At 43.9% G+C, this 26,478-nt stretch overlaps 1 protein-coding gene across 2 annotated transcripts in view; it reads left to right on the plus strand.

Moving 5' to 3' along the window:
- Window positions 1–26,478, plus strand: part of TMEM59L (transmembrane protein 59 like) — a 99,677-nt gene that overhangs the window by 26,369 nt on the left and 46,830 nt on the right. For both annotated transcript variants that reach the window (XR_013217009.1, XM_077270295.1), the window contains exon 5: window positions 11,678–11,786. Coding sequence is in view for 1 of the 2 variants with exons in the window: in XM_077270295.1 (XP_077126410.1) it covers window positions 11,678–11,786 (109 nt within the window). In the remaining variant the exon portion in view is untranslated. The remainder of the gene's footprint in view (window positions 1–11,677; window positions 11,787–26,478) is intronic.

The raw sequence follows: 26,478 nt of genomic DNA on the forward strand, positions 1-26,478 counted from the left end.
ACTATATGAGCCACCTGGTATACTAACAAGCATACCAAACCAAGTGTGCATTGTATCAATGTACTAGCTGCCTTTTCAAAAGATAAGGGGATCTTAGCCAAATGGCTGACATACGTTTCTTCCATAATGATCTTCCTTGCACCAGGCTCTCACATACTGCAGCTCTCCTGGCACTGTAATGACAACAGGAGTGTGGTGTTCTCAGTGTGACTTATTGAGTCTAACACATCAACTCTAACGAAATCATGCTAAAATGTCAACAGAAAAAAAAAGCCTTAGGCCATGTGCACACGTTCAGGATTTTTCACGTTTTTTTCACGTTTTTTCGCTATAAAAACGTGATAAAAACGCGAAAAAAATGCTAACCTATGCCTCCTATTATTTACAGTGTATTCCGCATTTTTTGTGCAAATGTTGCGATTTTTTCCGCGAAAAAAATCGCATCGCGGAAAAAAAGGCAACATGTTCATTAAAAATGCGGAATTGCGGGGATTCCGCACACCTAGGAGTCCATTGATCTGCTTACTTCCCGCACGGGGCTGTGCACACCATGCGGGAAGTAAGCAGATTATGTGCGGTTGGTACCCAGGGTGGAGGAGAGGAGACTCTCCTCCACGGACTGCGCACCATATAAGTGGTCAAAAAAAAAGAATTAAAATAAAAAATAGTGATATACTCACCTTCGATGTCATCCCGCCTCTCAGGTGCATGCTGCCGCCTCGGTTCCTGTAGCTGGTGTGCGGTGAAGGACCTGCGATGACGTCACGGTCCTGTGATTGGTCGAGACCGGTCATGTGACCGCTCACGTGACCGCGACGTCATGGAAGGTCCTGCTCGCACACACCATCTATACGGAACGGACGCCGCTGAGGTCTGCAGGTGAGTATAAGCATTTTTTTTATTTTTTTTATTATTTTTAAACATTCTATCTTTTACTATAGATGCTGCATAAGCAGCATCTATAGTAAAAAGTTGGTCACACTTGTCAAACAGTATGTTTGACAAGTGTGACCAACCTGTCAGTCAGTTTTCCAAGCGATGCTACAGATCGCTTGGAAAACTTTAGCATTCTGCAAGCTAATTACGCTTGCAGAATGCTAAAAAAACCGCGAAAAAAACGGAAAAAAAAACGCAAAAAAAAAATTGCGGATTTCTTGCAGAAAATTTCCAGTTTTCTTCAGGAAATTTCTGCAAGAAATCCGGACGTGTACACATACCCTTAACCCCTTTACCTCTCAAGCCTGTTTTCACCTTCATGACCAGGCTAAATTTTACAATTCTGACCAGTGTCACTTTGAGATATGACATATAGTGTACTTCATGATAGTAGTAACATTTCTTCGATAAGACTTGCGTTTATTTGTGAAAAAAAAATGGAAATTTGGTGACGATTTTGAAAATGCACAGTTCATAAATAAGATTTCCCACATGTCTACTTTACATCACCACAATTTTGGAAACATGATTTTGTTAGGAAGTTAGGAGGGTTAAAAGTTGACCAGTGATTTCTCATTTTTCTGACAAAATTTTCAATACCATTTTTTAGGGACTACATCACATTTGAAGTGACTTTACGGGGCGTATATGACAGAAAATACCCAAAAGTGACATCATTCTAAAAACTGCATTTCTCAAGGTGCTCAAAACCACATTCAAGAAGTTTATTAGTCCTTCAGCTGCTTTACAGGAATTAATGGAATGTGGAAGGAAAAAATAAACTGTTAACTTTTTGTCACAAAAATTATACTTTACACCAAATTTTTTCTTATTTTTACAAGGGTAACAGGAAAAAGTGGGCCCCAAAATTTATTGTGCAATTTCTCCTGAGCATGGAGCTACCCCGCATGTGCGGGAAAACCACTGTTTGAGTGCATTGCAGCGCTCGGAAGGGAAGGAGCTCCACTAGACTATTTTAAAGGGCCACTGTCACCCCCCCCCAGCCGTTATAAACTAAAAGAGCCACCTTGTGCAGCAGTAATGCTGCAGTCTAACAAGGTGGCTCTTTTAGTTTTTGATTCATTTATTACCTCAATAAAGCGTTTTAAAAATTGGCCACAAATACCAGATATTGTACCGGGAGGCGGTCCGAATCGTCCTCTATCAATCTCCCAACTGCCGTCACTCTTCTCTTCAGGGGCGATGGTCACCGCCCCCTGAGCGCTGTTGCTTCTTAAATCCGGCGCCTGCGCTGTGCGTGCCTGCCTGGGGCAGGCGCAGTCTTCATTGTCAGTCACAGCTCAGACGCAGGGTGCCTGACTGCGCCTGTGCGGGCAGTGCGGCCACCCTGTTCCTGAATCCCCGCCCCGCACTGTGTTATTCATTATGCACAGTGCGGGGCTGGGGTTCCTGGGCATGCGCACTGCGCTTATCAGACGCTCCCCCGGTCCCCCGCCTTCCAGCGTTGTTCTTTGTGGCTGTTCAAAACGTCGGCAATGAAACCTGTATATTCCGGCAATGCTGGAAGGCGGGGGACCGGGGGAGCGTCTGACAAGCGCAGTGCGCATGCCCAGGAACCCCAGCCCCGCACTGTGCATAATGAATAACACAGTGCAGGCCCCAGGCAGGCACGTACAGCGCAGGCGCCGGATTTAAGAAGCAACAGCGCGAAGGGGGCGGCGACCATCGCCCCTGAAGAGAAGAGTGACGGCAGTTGGGAGATTGATAGAGGACGATTCGGACCGCCGCCCGGTACAATATCTGGTATTTGTGGCCAATTTTTAAAACGCTTTATTGAGGTAATAAATGAATCAAAAACTAAAAGAGCCACCTTGTTAGACTGCAGCATTACTGCTGCACAAGGTGGCTCTTTTAGTTTATAACGGCTGGGGGGGGGGGGTGACAGTGGCCCTTTAATGTAAAGTTTGCTGGAATAATTAGCGGACACCATGGCACGTTTTGGAGAGCCCCTGATGTGCCTATACAGTAGAAACCACCTACAAGTGACACCATTTTGCAAATTACACCCCTCAGGGAATTTATCTAGATGTGTGGTGAGCACCTTGAACCCCAGGTACTAAACAAAGGTTTATAATATTGAGCCATGAAAATAAAAAATCTAATTGTTCCCACAAAAATGTTTTAGCCCCAAATTTTGCTTGTTCATAAGGATAACAGGAGAAAATTGCACTGTACAATTTGTAGCAAATAAAGAATAATAGAGAAAACACTATTGCCCTCACACTGCGGTTCCACTCTGCAGCTCCGCTCTGCTCTTTCTCAGCTCTCCCTATGCAGCTCCACTCCTTGTGGTTCTACCCTGCTCCGCTCCTTGCGGTTCTTCCCTGCTCTGCTCCTTGTGGTTCTGCCCTGCTCCTTGTGGTTCTGCCCTGCTCCGCTCCTTGCGGTTCTGCTCTGCTCTTGTTTTGCACCTCCTGCATCTTAGTCCTTACAGTCTGAACAGGTCTCTACCTGTTCTCATACGCCACTCTTATCTGTCTTCCGGTCCTCCCTGAATCAATCCCTGTTCCCCAGTCTGAACAGGTCCCTACCTGTTCCCATATTCCACTCGCACCTGTCCGTGTTCCTGTCCTTCCCAAGTCAGTCCCTGCTCCACCAGTGTGTACCGGTTTCTACCTGTTCCCATATACCACTCACGCCTGCCTGAGTCTCAGTCGTGCCCGCCTGCCCATCAGTGTCTCAGTCGTGCCCGCCTGCCGGTCAGTGTTCTGTCTCCCAGTGGGATTAGAAGCCACAGCCAGACTCCACCCTGGAGTGGTACCTGGCAGCTACCTGCTGCACAAGCCTGACGTCACCATCAGAGGCTCCAGTGAACACTAAGGAAGCTGCTTAGTCACGCCCCTTCCAGGGAAGTCTGGTTTGTTGCACAGTGGGGCCACACCACCATGCTCACGCCAATCAGTCAGGGCGCGAGCGTTACATATTGAATATGAGGCAGGTAACCTACCCTGCAGTTGCACCGTTCAGATGTGTTGCCGTGCAGCCTCTGAAGATGGGTGACTGGTCTGTGTAGTCCAATGTTGTAATGGGGCATCTGGTGCGGTGCAGATCGAGGGATGCACATGTAGAGAAAGGGGTGCTCCTGCCGGTAGTGTCCCTGGATATTCGGCAGGAACAAAATGGCCGACGGTGCTGGAGACGGCTTGTGACATCACAGGGGTACCAAGTGTCGGGAAGACCAAAAAGCCAACCAGCGTGTTTCGGGGAATACACGGTTCCCCTTTATCTGGGTATCTGCTAGATAGCACAGAGCTGTTCTTTATAGGCTAGTACCCCCCCCCCCCTTTCTCCAAGCAGATGTGGAAAGTTCTCCCCCGATCTACCAATGTTGGACTTTGTACCTACTGCATGCTGTTATTGGTATAATAGGAACTAATGGAATTTGTTACACAATTCATAAGCCTATAACCGAAAACACTAATTGTATTATTTTGTTTTAGTAAAAACAAGAAATATATCAAAACACAGTAACCAAATATATTTTTTATACTAATATATATATTTTATATCAGTGTTTTCTGTCATCCCATCTTTTATTATTCCTTACCCACCTCACTCCCCTTCCCCTTGTTCCCCCTGCGGACTCCATATACAAAACCTCAAGGGCTAGAAAAGCAGAATCCCCCTCAAGTGACCACATTTTGGAAATTACACCCCTTTGGGAATTTATGTACAGGTGTAGAGACGATTTTGAATCCATGGTGTTTTCCAGAAACAATCAGCAGGAAATGTTGCTGAGTGAAAATTGCAAACTACTGTTGTAGTGAACAGTGGGCTGTAGTGACCAGTACGTTGTTCCCAGCTCATATTTCTGGAGACATGCACCCTCAAATTAGGCGAGCTCTCATGGCTACAGAAATGTCAAACAAGTTGACGCAAACTGCGGTTTAGGCACACTGTGGTGCTCAGAAGGGAGGAGGCATTTGGGTGTGGGAGCGCAGAATTTGCTGGATTTCTTTTGGGGGGTGAGGAGCCTTTGTGCTACCAGTAATGTGGCAGCCCCTATATTTCCACGAACAGATGAAGGATCTGAGTGTGGACTTACTTTTTTGTGGATTGATTTGAAGCTTTTGTTGGGAACATTTTACATAACATTTGGGATCACATTTTTCCGGCACTCTACGCTAAGCACTTATATAAGGGTTTCCATATAAATGAGTGATATGTTCAGCTGAGAACCCCTAGGGAGCCACTCTGGATTCCGTCTGTCCTCTGTTCAGCGCTGTCCTTTTCAGCAGCGCTGTCCTTTTCAGAAGTGCACAAAACTGTGGGAGGTAGAATGATCAAATCAACAGCAGGTGAGGAATTGGTTTTATTTATTTTTTACGCCGTTTCTCATGCGGTATAAGTGATTAGGCGACTTTATTCTTCGGGTCGGTGTGATTACAGCGGTACCAGATTTATATTGTTTTCTTTATTTGCAGCTGTCACACACTTAAAGAACGCTTTTTTTTGTTGCAAAAAATAGGTTTTTGTATCACCATATTTTGAAAGCTATAATTTTTCCATATTTCGACCGACAGAGTCATATAGAGTTTGTTTTTTGTGGGACAAGTTGACGTTTTTATTGGTACCATTTTCAGCCACATGACATTTTTTGATAGCTTTCTATTCCAATTTTTTGGGAGGCAGAATGAACAAACTCCAGCAACTCAGAAATTGTTTTTTTTTATGTTGTTCCATGTTTGGTAAAATTGATAAGGCACCCTTATTCTTTGAGTCAGAAAGTCTACGTTCACATTAGCGTTCGGCGCCGCAGCGTCGGGCGCCGCAGCGTCACCGCATGCGTCATGCACCCCTATATTTAACATGGGGGCGCATGGACATGTGTTGTGCTGCGTTTTGCGACGCATGCGTTTTTTTGGCCACAAGGGTTGGGCGCAGGAAACGCAGCAAGTTGCATTTTTTTTGCGTCCAACTTTCGGCCAAAAAGGACGCATGCGTCGCAAAACGCAGCGTTTTAGCGTGCGTTTTGTTGCGGTTTTGTTTGCGTTGTGCGTTGCGTCGCTGATGCTGCGGCGCACAACGCAAATGTGAACGTAGCCTAATATTACAGCGATACCACATTTATATTGTTTTTCTATGTTTTGGCGCTTTTGCACAATAAAAACTATTTTATAGAAAAAATCATAATTTTTGCATCGCTTTATTCTTAGAACTATAACTTTTTAATTTTTCTGCTGATTGAGGTTTATGACGGCTTGTTTTTTGCGGGTCAAGATGACTTGTTTAGTGGTACCATTTTTATTTACTTTCGTCTTTTTGGTTGTGTTTTATTCCATTTTTTGTTAGGCGGTATGATGACAGAGCATTGTTTTTTTGCCTCGTTCTTTCTTTCTTTTTTATGGTGTTCACTAAAGGGGTTAACTAGTGGGAATGTTTTATAGGTCAGGTCGTTCCGGATGCGGCAATACCAAATATGTGTATTTTTTTTTGCCTATTTTTTTCATAAAAATATTTATTTATGAGTACAATATATATATTATATATATATACATACACAGTTATATGAAAAAGTTTGGGCACCCCTATTAATCTTAAGCTTAATGTTTTATAAAAATTGTTTTTTTTTGCAACAGCTATTTCAGTTTCATATATCTAATAACTGTTGGACACAGTAATGTTGCTGCCTTAAAATGAGGTTTATTGTACTAACAGAAAATGTGCAATCTGCATTCAAACAAAATTTGACAGGTGCATAAGTATGGGCACCCTTATCAATTTCTTGTTTTAAATACTCCTACCTACTTTTTACTGACTTACTAAAGCACTTTTTTTGGTTTTGTAACCTCATTGAGCTTTGAACTTCATAGCCAGGTGTATGCAATCATGAGAAAAGCTACTTAAAGTGGCCACTTGCAAGTTGTTCTCCTGTTTGAATCTCCTCTGAAGAGTGGCATCATGGGCTCCTCAAAACAACTGTCAAATGATCTGAAAACAAAGATTATTCAACATAGTTGTTCAGGGGAAGGATACAAAAGGCTGTCTCAGAGATTTAACCTGTCAATTTCCACTGTCAGGAACATAATAAGGAAATGGAAGAACACAGGTACAGTTCTTGTTAAGGCCAGAAGTGGCAGGCCAAGAAAAATATCAGAAAGGCAGAGAAGAAGAATGGTGAGATCAGTCAAGGACAATCCTCAGACCACCTCCAGAGAGCTGCAGCATCAACTTGCTGCAGATGGTGTTACTGTGCATCGGTCAACTATACAACGCACTTTGCACAAGGAGAAGCTGTATGGGAGAGTGATGTGAAAGAAGCCGTTTCTGCAAGCACGCCACAAACAGAGTCGGCTGAGGTATGCAAAAGCACATTTGGAGAAGCCAATTTCTTTTTGGAAGAAGGTCCTGTGGACTGATGAAACCAAGATTGAGTTGTTTGGTCATACAAAAAGGCGTTATGCATGGCGGCAAAAAAACACAGCATTCCAAGAAAAACACTTGCTACCCACAGTAAAATTTGGTGGAGGTTCCATCATGCTTTGGGGCTGTGTGGCCAATGCCGGCACCGGGAATCTTGTTAAAGTTGAGGGACGCATGGATTCCTCTCAGTATCAGCAGATTCTTGACAATAATGTTCATGAATCAGTGACAAAGTTGAAGTTACGCAGGGGATGGATCTTTCAGCAAGACAATCATCCAAAACACCGCTCCAAATCTACTCAGGCATTCATGCAGAGGAACAATTACACTGTTCTGGAATGGCCATCCCAGTCCCCAGACCTGAATATCATTGAACATCTGTGGGATCATTTAAAGAGGGCTGTCCATGCTCGGTGACCATCAAACTTAACTGAACTGGAATTGTTTTGTAAAGAGGAATGGTCAAAAATACCTTCATCCAGGACCCAGGAACTCATTGAAAGCTACAGGAAGCGACTAGAGGCTGTTATTTTTGCAAAGGGAGGATCTACTAAATATTAATGTCACTTCTCTGGTGAGGTGCCCATACTTATGCACCTGTCAAATTTTGTTTGAATGCAGATTGCACATTTTCTGTTAGTACAATAAACTTCATTTCAAGGCAGAAACATTACTGTGTCCAACAGTTATTAGATATATGAAACTGAAATAGCTGTTGCAAAAAAACAATTTTTAGAAAACATTAAGCTTAAGATTAATAGGGGTGCCCAAACTTTTTCATATAACTGTATATATATATATATATATATTATATATATATATATATATATATATATATATATATATATAATTTTGTGTTTAAAAAAATATTTAGAATTTTTTTCACTTTTTTACTTTGTCTCATATGGGACTTTCATTTTTTATTATCAAAAGCAGGGTGTGATTATAGATTAAAAATTAACTTTTAATATCTTATTTAAAATACTAATATCCTAAACAACCAAAAAATACAAATAGGACTTACAAAAAATCACATTCATAGGAATGTTAAAATGACCACCATATCCCAGAGATCCTTAGAATCAAATTGTTTACAAGTCCCTTAGGAAATAATTCTCCCAGCAAGAGAATCCTAGACATACCACATTGTCAATCACAAACCGCATGTCCCACATCACATATGTCGGTTATTGGGTAAATCGCAGTGATAGTGATTGTTATATAAAAAAATGGAACGATCTCACCTCTTGACTTCCTTCCACATGCGAGGTTAGAGTCACTCAGTATTGGTGCTGTATCCGGGAAGGAGGCGCATTCCAGCCCCACAAAACCCCACCATCATACGCTACCAGTACTTGTATTAGCCCCAATAAATTGAATACAATGTGTGACACCATTCTAAAACTGCACATCTCAAGGTGCTCAAAACCACATTCAAAAAGTTTATTAACCCTTCAGGTGTTTCACAGGAATTTTTGGAATTTTTTTTTTTAAATTAACATTTAACTTTTTTTCACAAAAAATTTACTTCAGCTCCAATTTGTTTTATTTTACCAAGGGTAACAGGAGAAAATGGACACCAAAAGTTGTTGTCCAATTTGTCCTGAGTACGCTGATACCCCATATGTGGGGGTAAACCACTGTTTGGGCGCATGGCAGAGCTTGGAAGGGAAGGAGCGCCATTAGACTTTTCAATGCAAAATTGACTGGAATTGAGATAGGACACCATGTCACGTTTGGAGAGCCCCTGATGTGCCTAAACATTGAAACCCCCCACAAGTGACACCATTTTGGAAAGAAGACCCCCTAAGGAACGGATCTAGATGTGTTGTGAGAACTTTGAACCTCCAAGTGTTTCACTACAGTTTATAACGCAGAGCTGTGAAAATAAAAATTATTTTTTTCCCACACAAATTATTTTTTAGCCCCCAGTTTTCTATTTTCCCCCAAGGGTAACAGGAGAAATTGGGCCCCAAAAGTTGTTGTCCAATTTGTCCTGAGTACGATGATACCCCATATGTGGGGGGCAACCACCGTTTGGGCGCATGGCAGAGCTTGGAAGGGAAGGAGTTTGGAATGCAAACTTAGATGGATTGGTCTGCAGACGTCACGTTGCAATTGCAGATCACATCGCGTTGCTTTGAGGGTCTCAGGGAAGCACACAGGGAGCCCCCTCCCTGCGCGATGCTTCCTTATGCCGTCGGAACACTGCGATCATGTTTGATCGCAGTGTTCCGGGGTTAATGTACCAGGAGCGGTCCATGACCACTCCTGGCACATAGTGCCGGATGTCAGCTGCGATAGTTAGCCGACACCTGGCCGCGCTCCCCCCGTGAGCGCGGCTGATCACGTTAGATGTACTATCCCGTCGGTGGTCATACGGGCCCATACCACCTCGACAGGATAGTACGTCTAATGTCAGAAAGGGGATAAACTGTCAGCGTTGTACTGACAAACTTCTTAGATCATGCACTGAGCATGATCTAGAAAGTATGCTAGCTCTAGTGACCCGCATGTTATCATGACAACATTGGGTCACCATAGCAACTATTGGGACCCCATGATGACGTTGTGGGTGGTGCTGATCCAAGGGCAGAGGAGGCTTCTTCCCTCAGCCTGCTGTGTAAATACTGTGATTTTGATTTAGTTACTGGATGCTGGCTGCCTCCAGGCTGATCTTGCACTCCTCCCATTGACTTTGCAGGTGGCCGTAATCAGCTCTACCTGCCCATAAATTGTAGGCTTAGCCCGAGAGTGACATTTTTTGTCCATAGTTGTAGGCTGGTGGCCCAAAAGTGGCATGTACAGTAGAGTAGGACCCATCAGAGGGAGATCACCTTGCCATGGTTGATGGGCATACATGAATTGGCCAATTTATGCTCTAAAAACCTTCATTTTCATCTATTACTGTAAGTTTTATGAAAAATGTTTTTGTTTTTTTTTTTACATTTGTGAAAAAATATTTTTGAGAAGTATAATCTATATTTAATTTTTGTCTGTGTTTTCACATGGCCTAGATTCATGCACATGTGCTGCTGTGTTCTTTTTTGTATGTATGTATATATATATATATATATATATATATATATATATATATATATATATATATATATATATAATTTTGTGATTTAAAAAAATATATATTTTTGCAATTTTTTTCACTTATTTACTTTGTCTCACTATGGGACTTTCATTTTTTGCAGTCTGATCGCTTGTAAAGCATATTAATGTGGGAGCATTCCTATAAACTGATCGCATTAGACGTACTATCCCTTCGGTGGTCATACGGGCCCATACTACCTCGACGGGATAGTACGTCTAATGTCAGAAAGGGGATAAACTGTCAGCGTTGCACTGACAAACTTCTTAGATCATGCACTGAGCAGATCTAGAAAGTCTGCTAGCTCTAGTGACCCGCATGTTATCATGACAACATCGGGTCACCATAGCAACAATTTTGCCCCCATGATGACGTTGTGAGTGGTGCTAATCCAAGGGCAGAGGAGGCTTCTTCCCTCAGCCTGCTGTGTAAATACTGTGCTGGGAGTGGTGCAGCACCTGACCGTAAAGGGGTACTTCAGCCCCTTTTTAGTGAGCTATAAAGTTTAAAATAAAAGTACATTACTGATAAGTCCTCTTCTTTTTTTTTTTTTTAACCATTCAAATTTTTATTGAATAAAGGATATATAATAACACCAGAATAAGAAACGGGTAAAGGGGGAATCAAGGAACAGAAAGCACCATTGATAGTTTACAAAAGGTCAATATACACAATATTTCCAAGTTACAAGAAAATATAACATTACAAAGAGGGTTCAACATAATGCTTCCCATTTAATTGGTAGGAGTAGGAAGAAGCGAGGCTGGGATTGAAACAAGAGAGGATGAGATCCAAGGGTCCCACCAAGTGAGGATCTTGTTTTTTTAGAGAGACAGTCAGCTGTGATCAACTCGTAGCTAAGATGCAGGTTAACCCTTGCAACTAATTCGTCTTTAAGAGGAACTGTAGGGGATTTCCAATATTTAGAAATACAGTGCCTTGCAGCGACAAGGACATTAGAGATTACGGGTTGAAGAGGTCGGGGGAAATTCAAGAGTGATATACCCAGGACGGCGAGGGGGCCTGTTAAAACAAGAGGGAGCTGAGTAATCTCTATTAATATGGATTCAACTTGACACCAAAATGCCCTGAGACACGGGCATTCCCACCATACATGGGCTAGTGAACCAATGAGGTTGCAACCTTTCCAGCACAGGGAGGAGGAAGAGAGGTGGAACTTGGCCAATTTGGCTGGAGTAAAGTACAAGTCCTCTTCTTAATATTAACTATTAACTTTTATTTTATTTTATATTTCAGTCACAGCCAGAAGTGGAATACCCAGTGCTTGAGCTTCAAGCTCCAAGATCTGAGGTCACTGATAAGACTTGGCTTTCTTCACGATTTCACTCCCTAAAGCCACACACAGGTACAGGATATTACATTCCAGTAATATTTCACATTGATGTTTAAAAGCTATGTCTTCCTTTGCAAATATAGCGTATATACTCGAGTATAAGTTGACCCGAGTATAAGCTGAGGCACCTAATTTTGCCAGGAAAAACTGGGTAAGCTTATTGACTCAAGTATAAGCTGTGTATGCATTGTCCCCTCATCCCCATCCTTGTATGCATGGCTCCCCCTCCCTGTCCTTGTATAAATGGCTCGCCCATCCTAGTATGCATGGCTCCTTATCCCCTATCCTTGTATACATGGCTCCCCATCCCTATCCATGTATACATGGTTCCTATAAAAAAAATAACAAAAACCCACATCCTACTTATCTTCCTGCGTGCCCTCGCTTCATCTCTTTCTGACACCAGCATCTCTTCCTGCCGAGCGATGACGTGGCACCGCTCATTAAGGTAATGAATATTCACTCCATGCCTATGGGAGTGAGGAGAGAGGCGTGAATATTCATTACCTTAATGAGCAGGGCCACGTGATCTCTCGGCCGGAAGAGCTTCTGGTGCCGGAACGAACGAGATGTAGCGATGGCTCGTAGGATGTGTGCTGGAATCAGGTGGCTGTGGCTGTAACTGTGCGCGCTATAAGATAAATGAATATTCACTGCCAGCACAGTGAATATTCATTTCTCTTTAGCAGCGGGCACTGGCTTTAGCCGCCGGCTCCTGCCTCTGTGACCCACTGCTCCGCAGCTACCTGTCATGATTCCCAATGGCAAGGAAACATCAGAACACAAAAATAACGGACGAGCTCTGGGTGATGGAATCTCGAGCTGACCGTGAGCTAAATCTACCACACAACTAATAGTAGCCAGGGAGCATACCTACGACTTCCTAAATGCCACGCGCCAGCCGGAGGACTAACTACGCCTGGTAGAGGAAGGAACAGACCTGGCTTACCTCTAGGGAAATACCCCAAAAGATGATAGCAGCCCCCCACATGTAATAACGGTGAGTTAAGAGGAAAAGACATACACAGTATGAAAGTAGATTTAGCAAAGAGAGGTCCACTTACTAGATAGCAGAAGGATACAAAAGAGGACTTCACGGTCAACTAAAAACCCTTTAAAAAAACCATCCTGAAATTACTTTAAGACTCCTGTGTCAACTCATGACACAGGAGTGGCAATTTCAGCCCGCAAGAGCTTCCAGCTACAGAGAATAACAAAAACTGCAAACTGGACAAAAGATACAAAACAAAAGGACAAAGTCCACTTAGCTGATCAGCAGACTAGTAGCAGGAACATGCAACCGAAGGCTCTGGTTACAATGATGACCGGCAAGGAAATGACTGGAGAGCAAGGCTAAATAGGAAACTCCCAAACACTGATGGGAGCAGGTGAACTGAGACAGCAAAGCACACACAAGTCACCAGTACCACCAGCAACCACCAGGGGAGCCCAAAAAGCGGATTCACAACAGTACCCCCCCCTTAAGGAGGGGGCACCGAACCCTCACGAGAACCGCCAGGGCGATCTGGATGAGCCCTATGAAAGGCACGAACCAAATCCGAGGCATGAACATCAGAGGCAGTTACCCAAGAATTATCTTCCTGACCATAGCCCTTCCATTTAACCAGATATTGAAGTCTCCGTCTGGAAATACGGGAATCCAAGATCTTCTCTACAACGTACTCCAATTCACCCTCCACCAGCACAGGAGCAGGAGGTTCAGTAGAAGGAACCACCGGTACCTCATATCTCCGCAACAATGACCGATGGAATACATTATGGATAGCGAAAGATGCCGGGAGGTCCAAACGAAAGGACACAGGGTTAAGTATCTCCAAAACCCTATAAGGACCGATAAACCGAGGCTTAAATTTAGGAGAAGAAACCCTCATAGGGACAAAACGGGAAGACAACCACACCAAGTCCCCAACACGAAGGTGAGGACCAACACGACGACGGCGGTTAGCAAACTGCTGAGTCCTCTCCTGGGACAGTTCCAAATTATCCACCACTTGTCCCCAAATCCGATGCAACCGATCCACCACCGCATCCACTCCAGGACAATCCGAAGATTCAACCTGACCAGATGAAAAACGCGGATGAAACCCTGAATTGCAAAAGAAAGGAGAAACCAAAGTGGCAGAACTAGCCCGATTATTAAGAGCAAACTCTGCCAACGGCAGAAAGGCAACCCAATCATCCTGATCCGCAGACACAAAACACCTCAAATAAGTCTCCAAAGTTTGATTAGCTCGCTCCGTCTGGCCATTGGTCTGAGGATGGAATGCAGACGAAAAAGACAAATCAATGCCCAACCTGGCACAGACTGCCCACCAAAATCTAGACACGAACTGGGTACCCCTGTCAGAAACGATGTTTTCCGGAATACCATGCAAGCGAACCACATTTTGAAAAAACAGAGGGACCAACTCAGATGAGGAAGGCAACTTAGGCAATGGCACCAAATGAACCATTTTAGAAAAACGGTCACACACCACCCAGATGACAGACATCTTCTGAGAAACAGGGAGATCCGAGATAAAGTCCATAGAGATGTGCGTCCAAGGCCTCTTCGGAATAGGCAAGGGCAACAACAACCCACTAGCCCTAGAACAACAAGGCTTGGCCCGAGCACACACATCGCAAGACTGCACAAAAACACGCTCATCTCGAGACAGGGAAGGCCACCAGAAGGATCTAGCCACCAAATCTCTGGTGCCAAAAATTCCCGGATGACCTGCCAGAGTAGAAGAATGAACTTCCGAGATGACTCTACTGGTCCAATCGTCAGGAACAAACAGTCTACCAGACGGACAACGATCAGGTCTATCCGCCTGAAATTCTTGCAAAGCACGTCGCAGATCTGGGGAGACAGCAGACAAAACTACCCCATCCTTAAGGACACCAGCAGGTTCAGAATTCCCAGGAGAGTCAGGCTCAAAACTCCTAGAAAGAGCATCTGCCTTCACATTCCTAGAACCCGGTAAGTACGAGACCACAAAATTAAACCGAGAAAAGAACAACGACCAACGTGCCTGTCTAGGATTCAGGCGCCTGGCAGACTCTAAATAAATCAGATTCTTGTGATCAGTCAAAACCACCACCTGGTGTCTGGCACCCTCAAGCCAATGACGCCACTCCTCAAATGCCCACTTCATGGCCAAAAGCTCCCGATTACCAACATCATAGTTTCGCTCGGCGGCCGAAAATTTTCGAGAAAAGAACGCGCAAGGTCTCATCACCGAGCAGTCGGAACTTTTCTGCGACAAGACCGCCCCCGCTCCGATCTCGGAAGCATCGACCTCAACCTGAAAGGGAAGAGAAACATCAGGCTGGCGCAACACAGGGGCAGACAAAAAGCGGCGCTTAAGCTCCCGAAAGGCCTCCACAGCAGCAGGGGACCAATTGGCAACATCAGCACCCTTCTTAGTCAAATCCGTCAGAGGTTTAGCAACGCCAGAAAAAACAGCTATAAATCGACGATAAAAATTAGCAAAGCCCAAGAATTTCTGAAGACTCTTCAGAGAAGTAGGCTGCGTCCAGTCATAAATAGCCCGAACCTTGACAGGGTCCATCTCAATAGAAGAAGGGGAAAAAATGTACCCCAAAAAGGAAATTTTTTGAACCCCAAAAAATGATAGCAGCCCCCCACATGTAATAACGGTGAGTTAAGAGGAAAAGACATACACAGTATGAAAGTAGATTTAGCAAAGAGAGATCCACTTACTAGATAGCAGAAGGATACAAAAGAGGACTTCACGGTCAACTAAAAACCCTTTCAAAAAACCATCCTGAAATTACTTTAAGACTCCTGTGTCAACTCATGACACAGGAGTGGCAATTTCAGCCCGCAAGAGCTTCCAGCTACAGAGAATAACAAAAACTGCAAACTGGACAAAAGATACAAAACAAAAGGACAAAGTCCACTTAGCTGATCAGCAGACTAGTAGCAGGAACATGCAACCGAAGGCTCTGGTTACAATGATGACCGGCAAGGAAATGACTGGAGAGCAAGGCTAAATAGGAAACTCCCAAACACTGATGGGAGCAGGTGAACTGAGACAGCAAAGCACACACAAGTCACCAGTACCACCAGCAACCACCAGGGGAGCCCAAAAAGCGGATTCACAACAGTACTCATCCCCCTGCTTAATTCGCACCAAATTATACGCCCCACGAAGATCAATCTTAGAGAACCACTTAGCCCCCCTTATGCGAGCAAACAAATCAGTCAGCAAAGGCAACGGATACTGATATTTGACTGTAATTTTATTCAGGAGTCGATAATCAATACAAGGCCTCAGAGAGCCATCCTTTTTAGAGACAAAGAAAAAACCAGCTCCTAAAGGTGATGAAGAAGGACGAATATGTCCCTTTTCCAGGGACTCCTTAATATACTCGCGCATAGCAGCATGTTCAGGTACAGATAGGTTAAACAAACGACCCTTTGGAAATTTACTGCCAGGAATCAGATCTATGGCGCAATCACAATCCCTGTGGGGAGGGAGTGAACCAATTTTAGGCTCTTCAAAAATATCACGATAATCAGACAAAAATGCCGGAATCTCAGAGGGAGTAGATGACGAAATGGACACCAAAGGTATGTCCCCATGAACCCCCCGACATCCCCAGCTTAACACAGACATAGCTTTCCAGTCAAGGACTGGGTTATGAGATTGTAACCATGGTAATCCAAGCACCAAAACATCATGTAAATTGTACAACACAAGGAAGCGAATCACCTCCTGATGGTCTGGAGTCATACGCATAGTCACTTGCGTCCAGAACTGTGGTTTATTACAAGCCAAAGGTGTAGAATCAATACCCTTCAAAGGTATAGGGACTTCCAGAGGCTCTAAATCAAACCCACAGCGCCTGGCAATGGACCAGTCCATAAGACTCAGATCGGCGCCAGAGTCCACATAGACATCCTCGGTAATAACTGATAATGAACAAATCAAGGTTACAGACAAAATAAATTTGGACTGCAAAGTGCCAATTGAAATAGACTTGTCAACCTTCCTAGTACGCTTAGAGCATGCTGATATAACATGAGCAGAATCACCACAATAGAAGCATAACCCATTTTTACGCCTATAATTCTGCCGCTCGCTTCTGGACATAATTCTGTCACATTGCATTTTCTCTGGCGTCTCATCAGAAGATACCGCCAAATGGTGCACGGGTTTGCGCTCCCGCAAACGCCGATCAATCTGAATAGCCATTGTCATGGACTCATTCAGACCTGTAGGCGCAGGGAACCCGACCATAACATCTTTAACGGCATCAGAAAGGCCCTCTCTGAAATTTGCCGCTAGGGCGCACTCATTCCACTGAGTAAGCACAGACCATTTACGAAATTTTTGGCAGTATATCTCAGCTTCATCTTGCCCTTGAGATAGGGCTATCAAAGCTTTTTCAGCTTGAATCTCCAAATTAGGTTCCTCATAAAGCAACCCTAAAGCCAGGAAAAACGCATCCACATTGAGCAACGCAGGATCCCCTGGTGCCAATGAAAATGCCCAATTTTGAGGGTCACCTCGCAGCAAAGAGATTATAATCTTAACCTGCTGGACAGGATCTCCTGAGGAGTGAGGTCTGAGAGAAAGGAATAATTTACAATTATATTTGAAATTCAGAAACCGAGATCTATCACCGGAAAACACCTCTGGTGTAGGGATTTTAGGTTCAGAAATAGGAGCATGTATAACAAAATCTTGTAAATTTTGAACCTTCGTAGCAAGATTATTTAAACCTGCAGCCAAACTCTGAGGATCCATCTTTAAACATGTGAGCTCAGAGCCATTCAAGGATTATAAGGAGAGAAAGGCAAAGGCTGTAATTAGAGCTGAAATACAACTGATCCAACTATGGAGCAAGCATAGGGGGAAAAAAAAAAATAAAAATCTACAGACTTCTTTTTTCTCTCCTTTCTTCTGCCAATAACTTTAACACAGGCCGGTCATACTGTCATGATTCCCAATGGCAAGGAAACATCAGAACACAAAAATAACGGACGAGCTCTGGGTGATGGAATCTCGAGCTGACCGTGAGCTAAATCTACCACACAACTAATAGTAGCCAGGGAGCATACCTATGACTTCCTAAATGCCACGCGCCAGCCGGAGGACTAACTACGCCTGGTAGAGGAAGGAACAGACCTGGCTTACCTCTAGGGAAATACCCCAAAAGATGATAGCAGCCCCCCACATGTAATAACGGTGAGTTAAGAGGAAAAGACATACACAGTATGAAAGTAGATTTAGCAAAGAGAGGTCCACTTACTAGATAGCAGAAGGATACAAAAGAGGACTTCACGGTCAACTAAAAACCCTTTCAAAAAACCATCCTGAAATTACTTTAAGACTCCTGTGTCAACTCATGACACAGGAGTGGCAATTTCAGCCCGCAAGAGCTTCCAGCTACAGAGAATAACAAAAACTGCAAACTGGACAAAAGATACAAAACAAAAGGACAAAGTCCACTTAGCTGATCAGCAGACTAGTAGCAGGAACATGCAACCGAAGGCTCTGGTTACAATGATGACCGGCAAGGAAATGACTGGAGAGCAAGGCTAAATAGGAAACTCCCAAACACTGATGGGAGCAGGTGAACTGAGACAGCAAAGCACACACAAGTCACCAGTACCACCAGCAACCACCAGGGGAGCCCAAAAAGCGGATTCACAACAGCTACCCCGCCATCTTTCTGGGACAATAACTCGTGTATAAGCCGAGGGGGGAGTTTTCAGCACAAGAAAATGTGCTGAGAAACACAGCTTATACACAAGTTTATATACAGTACATTATGTGCAATCCCCATGGTAACAGAACTCAAACAAATACTCCCTTCTACACTCCTCAATATTGAAATTGCACCACCAAGAAGAAAATGTCTGGGAGTTCCGGAAATCACAGAATCAATAGACATGTACCACCCCAATTCCAAAAACGTGGGACCTTGTGTGAAATGTAAAGAAAACAAGAATGCAATGATTTAGAAATCTCTTACAGGCATATTTTATTCTCAACATAGAACATAGAACACAAATCAGAAGTTGAAAGACATTTTTCCATTTCATTTGAAAAAAATTATTCATTTAGAAATTGAAGCAGCAGCAGCATGTTTCCAAAAATTGGAAGAGTATTCCCTTCTTTTTAAAACGGTCTGTAAACGTCTGACATGAGGAGACCAATTGCTGAAGTTTTGGGTAAGGGCTCAAACTCATTTGCACGAGACTCGGATGAGTCTTGCACGGCAATACCCGGCGCTGCTGCCGGCACTCAGATCGGAGAGTGCGGCCACATGGGACTACATGCAGCCGCACGCTCCGCTCCTCTGTGACAGGTGCAGTGTCGGGTATTGCTGTGCTAGTCTCATCCGAGTCTCACGCAAGTGAGTATGAGCCCTAAGGAATGTTGTTCCATTCTTGTCTGATGTAGGATTTTGGCTGCTCAACAGTCCTCTGTTTTCTTTGCCAATTTTTTTTTATACTGATGAAAGGTCCTTCCTTCTGCAAAGCCATGCTGCTGTGATGGATACACTATGTGGTTACGCAGTCTTCCCGAAATATGCATGACTTTTCCTGAAAGGTAGCATATCTTGTTCTCAAGTCCAAAAATACTGCAGACAATGGTAGCACATTTAGGCTATGCGGGCTGCTCATAGTAGCACAAGCAACATGCGGCTTGGCGTTAAATTAAAAAACATTTCCTGGGAAACTTTGTAGAAATGATCGTACTACTGGGTCTTTGACTGTTCCATTCTATACTGCAAATTAAATTGAACACCAGATAACAAGCTTATGATATAAAACAGTATCTATACAATCCATCAGAAGGCTTTTGCATAGCATTTGGCTACAAGACAGACGTCAAGCTATAGGTGTTCCATTGACCTCATGCCAACCCTCCAAAAGGCTACAATAGTGCAGAGGAAAGCAGCATTAAAGGCTGAATCATTATGTGGGATGACAATAAGGTATTGTAGCCAGACTGCTGTGGACTTACCGCATATACTCGAGTATAAGCCGACCCGAGTATAAGCCGAGGCCCCTAATTTTGCCACTGAAAACTCGGTAAGCTTATTGACTCGAGTATAAGCCGGGTATGTATTGTCAGGCATTATTGCATTATTGGTGATGGAAATACGAGATGATTAAAATGAAAGCACTAACCGCAAATTTCTGGACTTCTGTTACCACATCAATAAACATAGCAACAAAGATAACAATAAACATAAAAACCCGATTTATCATTCACTGTTATTTGTCAGGGATTTTTTTGTTGATGTTTTTGCTTCAAATTGTTCAAAATGGTGCGCATGGTCCCAGAATTTTACACAGAATCAATAATGCTATTTATTTTTGTCTTTAACATTTTATGCACATATGCACATTTTTAACACAAAGAGTTGCATGTTCCACTGACATGTTGCAAAATTTGCGCTAAAAATTGAGTCCTACTTAAAATCACTCCAGGGGGGTACTGAAGAACACTTGCTCAAAAATGTTTGTGTCCCAAGTCAATGTTTTTATTGACATCACTTTGGGAAACATAGTAGGTTTTGATCGCGTTATTACAAATTTTTTGTGTTTTCTCAGCAACCAAAAAACTGCAATTGTGGCATTTCTCTTACTCCCATGACGGCACCACGGAGAGAGAGGGATCCGCCCTCAGGGACAGGAAACCCACAGGTTAAAAAGGCAGGACCTCTCCTCCACCTCAGTTCGGTTTCCTGTCCCTGACGGGGAATCCACAGTTACTTGACGTCGCGGGATACCGGGGACCATCTGGCCGAATTCAGGCAGAGGGGGGCCCTGCCGCGGTTGTAGGTGGAGGTTCTCCCTGAAGGCACAATCCGGGGTCGGCGGGCCTTGTATGAATGTGCAGGGAAGAGGCAGTGAAGAGGACACCAGTCTGCCTCTTTCCTTCAGCAGCAGCAGCAGCCGGTAATAGTTAGCGGCGGCTACCTGGTATGTTACCGCCGGCTTAGGGCCCTGGGAGGAGGTGGCGGTGGTCACCAGCAGGAAGCGCCAAACAGGAGACAGCAGCGGCGGCTGCTGCAAGGCTTCCGTCCCTCCTGGGAGCCGACAGGAGCACGTGCGCATGGGGATGGAGAAGAAGAGCGCTATGGGCGAAGCCGCTGATCAACAAATTTCACAATGTGTGAAAAAAAAAAAAGCTAGCAGAAGAAACGCCCGCAGCAGCGCCATCACCCGCAGCGGAGACCGCAACAGCAGGGCGAACCTGTGCAACGCCACAACTCGGGATCCTTACGCAGCAGAGGCTCCAGCGGATCCGGGAGAAAATCAACGGTTCAAATGGAGGAGGCTTCCCCAAACACCAGAACCTGTATCTCTCCCACATTAGGAGGGTAAGTGACCTCCGTGAATGTATATATTCCAAATAGGGATTCATTGTGGAATGGCACATCGAAAATCAAACATAAAGTGTGCCCACTTTGCTCCACAAATTTACCCGCTACCTGGGTAAAGAAACTCTATGCGACATGCATAGAGAACACCATAAGTGAAGAAACCCCAAGATTCACTTCTGATCTTAAGTACTTAATTAAGTCTCAAGTGAAAGATGCGCTGAAAAGCGTAAAGAACCGTAAAAAGAAACGCAAGGCCAGACATAAATCCCCGGAGTCTAGCGTTAATTATAGTTCAGATAGCTCTACGTCCCCCTCATCATCCTCTGCATCCTCAGAGAGCGAGCAAAACTGTTTTCCTATAGAGGAAACGGATGTTCTAGTCAAAATGGTTACAACAACCATGGGACTGGCGGACACTCACTCTAAAAAACGGTACAAGACCTTATGTTTGGCGGACTAGAACAAAGGAAACGCAGGGCGTTTCCGTTAAACGAAAGAATTCAGGCCCTAATAAAAAAGGAGTGGTAAAGGCCAGATAAAAAAGTCCTGTTAACACATAAGAGAAAATACCCATTTGACCAAAATTAGATGTCGCAATTACGAAGGCCTCTAAAAAAAAAAAAAAAAAAAATGTTTGCATTGCCCTTTGAAGGTATAGGAACTCTCAAAGACCCTATGGATAAGAAGGCCGACATCTTCTTAAAAAGGCTCCTGGGAAGCAGCTAGGGGGGTTAAACCCCGGGATAGCTGCTACATGTACGGCCAGAGCATGACTAGATCACCTGGAGACCCAATTAAAAGATAAGACTTCAAGAGAATCTATATTAGACTCTGTCAGTAATGAGGGGAGCCGCGGCATGTATAGCGGACGCCTCCTTAAATTCAGTGAGACTGACAGCAAGATCAGCCTCATTCTCAAACGCAGCAAAAAGAGCGCTTTGACTGAAGTGCTGGCCAGGTGATCTACATACTAAGGCCAAGCTATGCTCCATACCATGTCAGGGCGAATTTTTATTCGGGCACCCTGGATGATAATCTTGAAAAAGCTGTGGACAAGAGAAGAAAAAAAAAAAAAAGCCTTCCCAGGTTTTCCCAATCAGTCTTATAGACGACCCTTTTGAGGTAGAGGATGGGAGGATAAGAAATTTAAAGGCAGAGGCTTCATGTTTAACAAACAGGATAATAAGAACCTGCCCCAATGAAGGTGCGCCTCAGGTAGGAGGGAGACTGACATACTTTCTCCAAGCCTGGGGGAGAAAAAAAAAAAAAAAAAAAATCAGTAAGCACGTGAACTTTAAACATAATCAAGACGGGTCTGAAGTTGAATTTCCATACAATGCCACATCATCAAATTGTCACAACACCACAGAGGAAATCAGAGATCAAACAGCTGGCCATTCAAAAGGAAGTCTACAGTCTCCTTTTAAAGAACGTCCTACAGGAGGTCCCACAGCAGGAGGAGACAACAGGTTTCTACTCCCCTCTTTTTCTACGGACAAAGCCAGATGGAACTTTCAGGACAATAAAAAACCTGAAGAACTTAAACAAATACCTTATGATAGACAGCTTCAAGATGGAAGCAATAAAATCATGTGTCAGAACCCTTCATCCATCTTGCTTTATGACTGTAATAGACCTAAAAGACGCATACTACCATGTGCCGATCCATCCGGATCACCGAAAATATCTCACAGTGGCGGTTAGTGATGCAAGGGGAACTGAGGCATTATCAATTCAAAGCTCTCCCCTTTGGTCTTGCCATAGCCCCGAGGGTGTTTACAAAATTAATGGCAGAAGTGATGGCTCACATAAGGAAACAAGATGGGTTAATTGTTCCTTATCTGGACGACCTCCTAGTGATGGGCAGATCCTCTCTCCATTGCAGTCAGCAGTTGGACAAAGTGACGACAGCCCTATCAAATCTGGGTTGGTTATTGAACCTAGAGATATCCAAAATTATCCCAACACAAGTACAGCAGTACTTAGGGATAATAATAGACTCAACAAAACGAGAGTCGTCTCACAGAGTTAAAAATTTCCAACATGACACAACTAGTGGAGCACTTAAGACATTCTCCAGTCATTTCTTTAAGGAAAGCAATGTCCATATTAGGATCGATGACAGCCTGCATTCCAGCGGTCCAGTGGGCTCAGCATCATTCCAGAGATCTCCAGTGGGAAATCACGCCTAGAAGGACATTTAGAAAAACGCTTGAAAATCTCCTCGCAAACAATGACTTCCCTAGCCTGGTGGATAGACTCGACCAATCTCGCCAGGGGGGTTCCATGGATATGGCCGGTCTCAGTAACCCTCACCACGGATGCAATTCCATGGGGTTGGGGAGCTCGCTTAAAAGATCAAATTGCCCAGGGCCCATGGTCAGAAGGGGAAAAGCTCTTCACTTCAAACATGAAAGAGCTTTTGGCCGTAAATACGCGCTAGACCATTTCTTAGTTTCCCTCCGTTCCCATCACGTAAGGGTACTGACAGACAACAGGATGGTAGTGGCGTATTTGAATCACCAGGGGGGTACGAGGTCCCAATCCCTGATGGAAGTGACGAAATCCATTCTGTTACAAGCAGAATCCAACCTATCCTCCCTAACAGCCCTTCATATCAAAGGGACAGAAAATCAGACAGCAGATTTCTTAGCAGAACACAGCTAAAGCAGGGGGAATAGGAATTAAACCAGCAAATATTCAACCACATAGTGGACCCTTGGGGGACCCCGGATATAGGTCTATTCGAGAACAGTCAAAACCGGAAAACAGAGACCTTCTGTCCAATAGATCCACGGGGGAATCCAGTGACCCTAGATGCCTTTCTAATTCCCTAGAATTTCCAAATAGCATACGCCTTTCCCCCGATAGCATTAATTCCATTAGTCCTGAGGAAAATCCAGGACGACAGAGCAAAGATGATCATGATTGCCCCGTTTTGGCCAAAAAGAACGCGGTTCCCATGGTTACGCCTAATGTCGGTAACAGACCCTTGGGTCCTCCCAGATATCCCGAATCTTCTGCGCCAGGGGCCAATAAACCATCCACAAGTAAAAAACTTGCATATGGCAGCATGGAATTTGAGAGGGAACTTTTGACCAGGAAAGGGTTTTCTCCAAATTTAGTCTGAACTCTGTTAACCAGTAGGAATCCAGTAACTACCAGAGCATATGGCAAAGTCTGGAAAAGATTCCTCTCTAATTCAGGTATCAGCTTATCGGGAGAGACCCCAGTTCAGGAAATACTAGAATTCCTCCAAAAAGGATTAGAGAAAGGCTTGGCAACGATCACCCTAAAAGTTCAAGTCGCAGCATTGGGCGCCCTTTATAACTGTGACTTGGAAGGGAACCACTGGATTAAAAGGTTTGTTAAAGCTTTAACTAGATATAGGCCAGTCGTACATCATACTATGCCTCCCTGGGATCTGAACCTAGTACCTTCTGCACTAACCAAAGCGCCTTTTGAACCCTTTTCACAGGCTTCCTTAAAAATAGTTTCCCTGAAAACCTCCCTACTGGTAGCACTAACCTCGGCTTGCAGGATCCGTGACTTACAGGCTCTATCAGCTTATCCGCCTCTAACCCAAATAAAAAAGGACCGCGTAGTCCTTAGAACTGATCCATCCTGCCTTCCTAAAGTGGCATCACGCTTCCATAGATCCCAGGAGATATCCTTACCATGCTTTTGTCCAAACCCCAAAAATAAAAAGGGAAAAAACCTTGCACACACTAGATGTGAAGAGATGTCTCACCCAATATATATCAGCCACGAGGGAGTGTAGGAAAGGGAGGTCTCTGTTTGTCTATTTTCAGGGGCCAAACAAAGGACACAAAGCATCAAAAGCCACGTTGGCAAGATGGATAAGGGACGCCATTGCCTGTCATACGCCTCATCCAAGGAAGCCATTCCAGAAGGAATTAAGGCTCATTCAACCAGATCGGTGGCGACCTCTTGGGCAGAGCGAGCTGGAGCATCACTTGACCAGATATGTAGAGCAGCCACTTGGTCCTCTTCCTCTACTTTCTTTAAGCACTACCAGCTTGACCTATCTTCCTCTTCAGACTTAACCTTCGGGAGAAGGGTTCTGGAGGCAGTAATCCCACCCTAAAACTCACATCCTATGAAATTCTCTCCGTGGTGCCGTCATGGGAGTAAGAGAATATCGTAGTTACTCACCGATAACGGTATTTCTCTGATCCCATGACGGCACCCGTATATTCCCTCCCTTTACATATGGGTGTGCACACTACTAGTTAGCCGTTAATGCTTAGCCACGCGGTGCGGAAAAGGAAAATTTTTTTTTTTTAATAATAATATAATGATGATAAACGATGACTTGAAAGACATTCTGTGTGTGTAAATAACTACTTAAGTTACAGCTGAAGTCCTGTCAAGGCTCTATAAAACAAACTGAGGTGGAGGAGAGGTCCTGCCTTTTTAACCTGTGGGTTTCCTGTCCCTGAGGGCGGATCCCTCTCTCTCCGTGGTGCCGTCATGGGATCAGAGAAATACCGTTATCGGTGAGTAACTACGATATTTGATTTCATTCTCTCGTTACACCATTTAAAGGGAACCTGTCATCAGTTTTTTCCAGAATCATAAAAACAGTAGTATATTGTCAAATATAATTCGCTATTGGTATGGAGGAAGCTAAATGTTTAATATTAATACCAATTAACACTTATTAAATATTAATAATACTAAGAGCAATTGCTGGAATTTGTGGTACCACGTGAACAAACATAAAGCTATAAAAATGCAAATTGCCCTTCCCGTGGTTGTGTGGGATTCCTTCAGGTTCTCAGATTTTCTCCAACACTACAAAGACATACCAATAGGGAATCTAAATTGTGAGCCCCATCGGGGACAGCGATGATAATGTCTGTAAAGTGCTGCAGAATATGTTAGCGCTATATAAGTGAGCAAAATAAATCAATATATTGCTAGAACAGAGGCTGATAAAACCAATCATATAGTGTAAAATGTAATGCACTATTGGTGATGGAAAAGCCTAAATGGTTAAAATGAAAATACTAAGCCCAAATGCTGGGACTCATGGTACCACATGAACAAATATGGCAACAAAGATCCCAGTCACTAGAATAGAGACTCCTAAAAACAATCATATAGTGTAAAATGTAATTCACTACTGATGATGGAAAAGACTAAATAGTTCAAATGAAAACGCTAAAAGCAAATGTTGGAACATGTGGTTACCACATCAGCAAACATAGCCAACATCAGACTCACAACCAAAATGCTAGACTCGCAAAACACTGGGGATGAGTTTTCATGAAATCACATTTACTTTGCTTAAAGGGGTAGT

The sequence above is a fragment of the Ranitomeya variabilis genome, chromosome 1 (assembly GCF_051348905.1).
Source record: "Ranitomeya variabilis isolate aRanVar5 chromosome 1, aRanVar5.hap1, whole genome shotgun sequence".
Lineage (NCBI taxonomy): Eukaryota > Metazoa > Chordata > Amphibia > Anura > Dendrobatidae > Ranitomeya > Ranitomeya variabilis.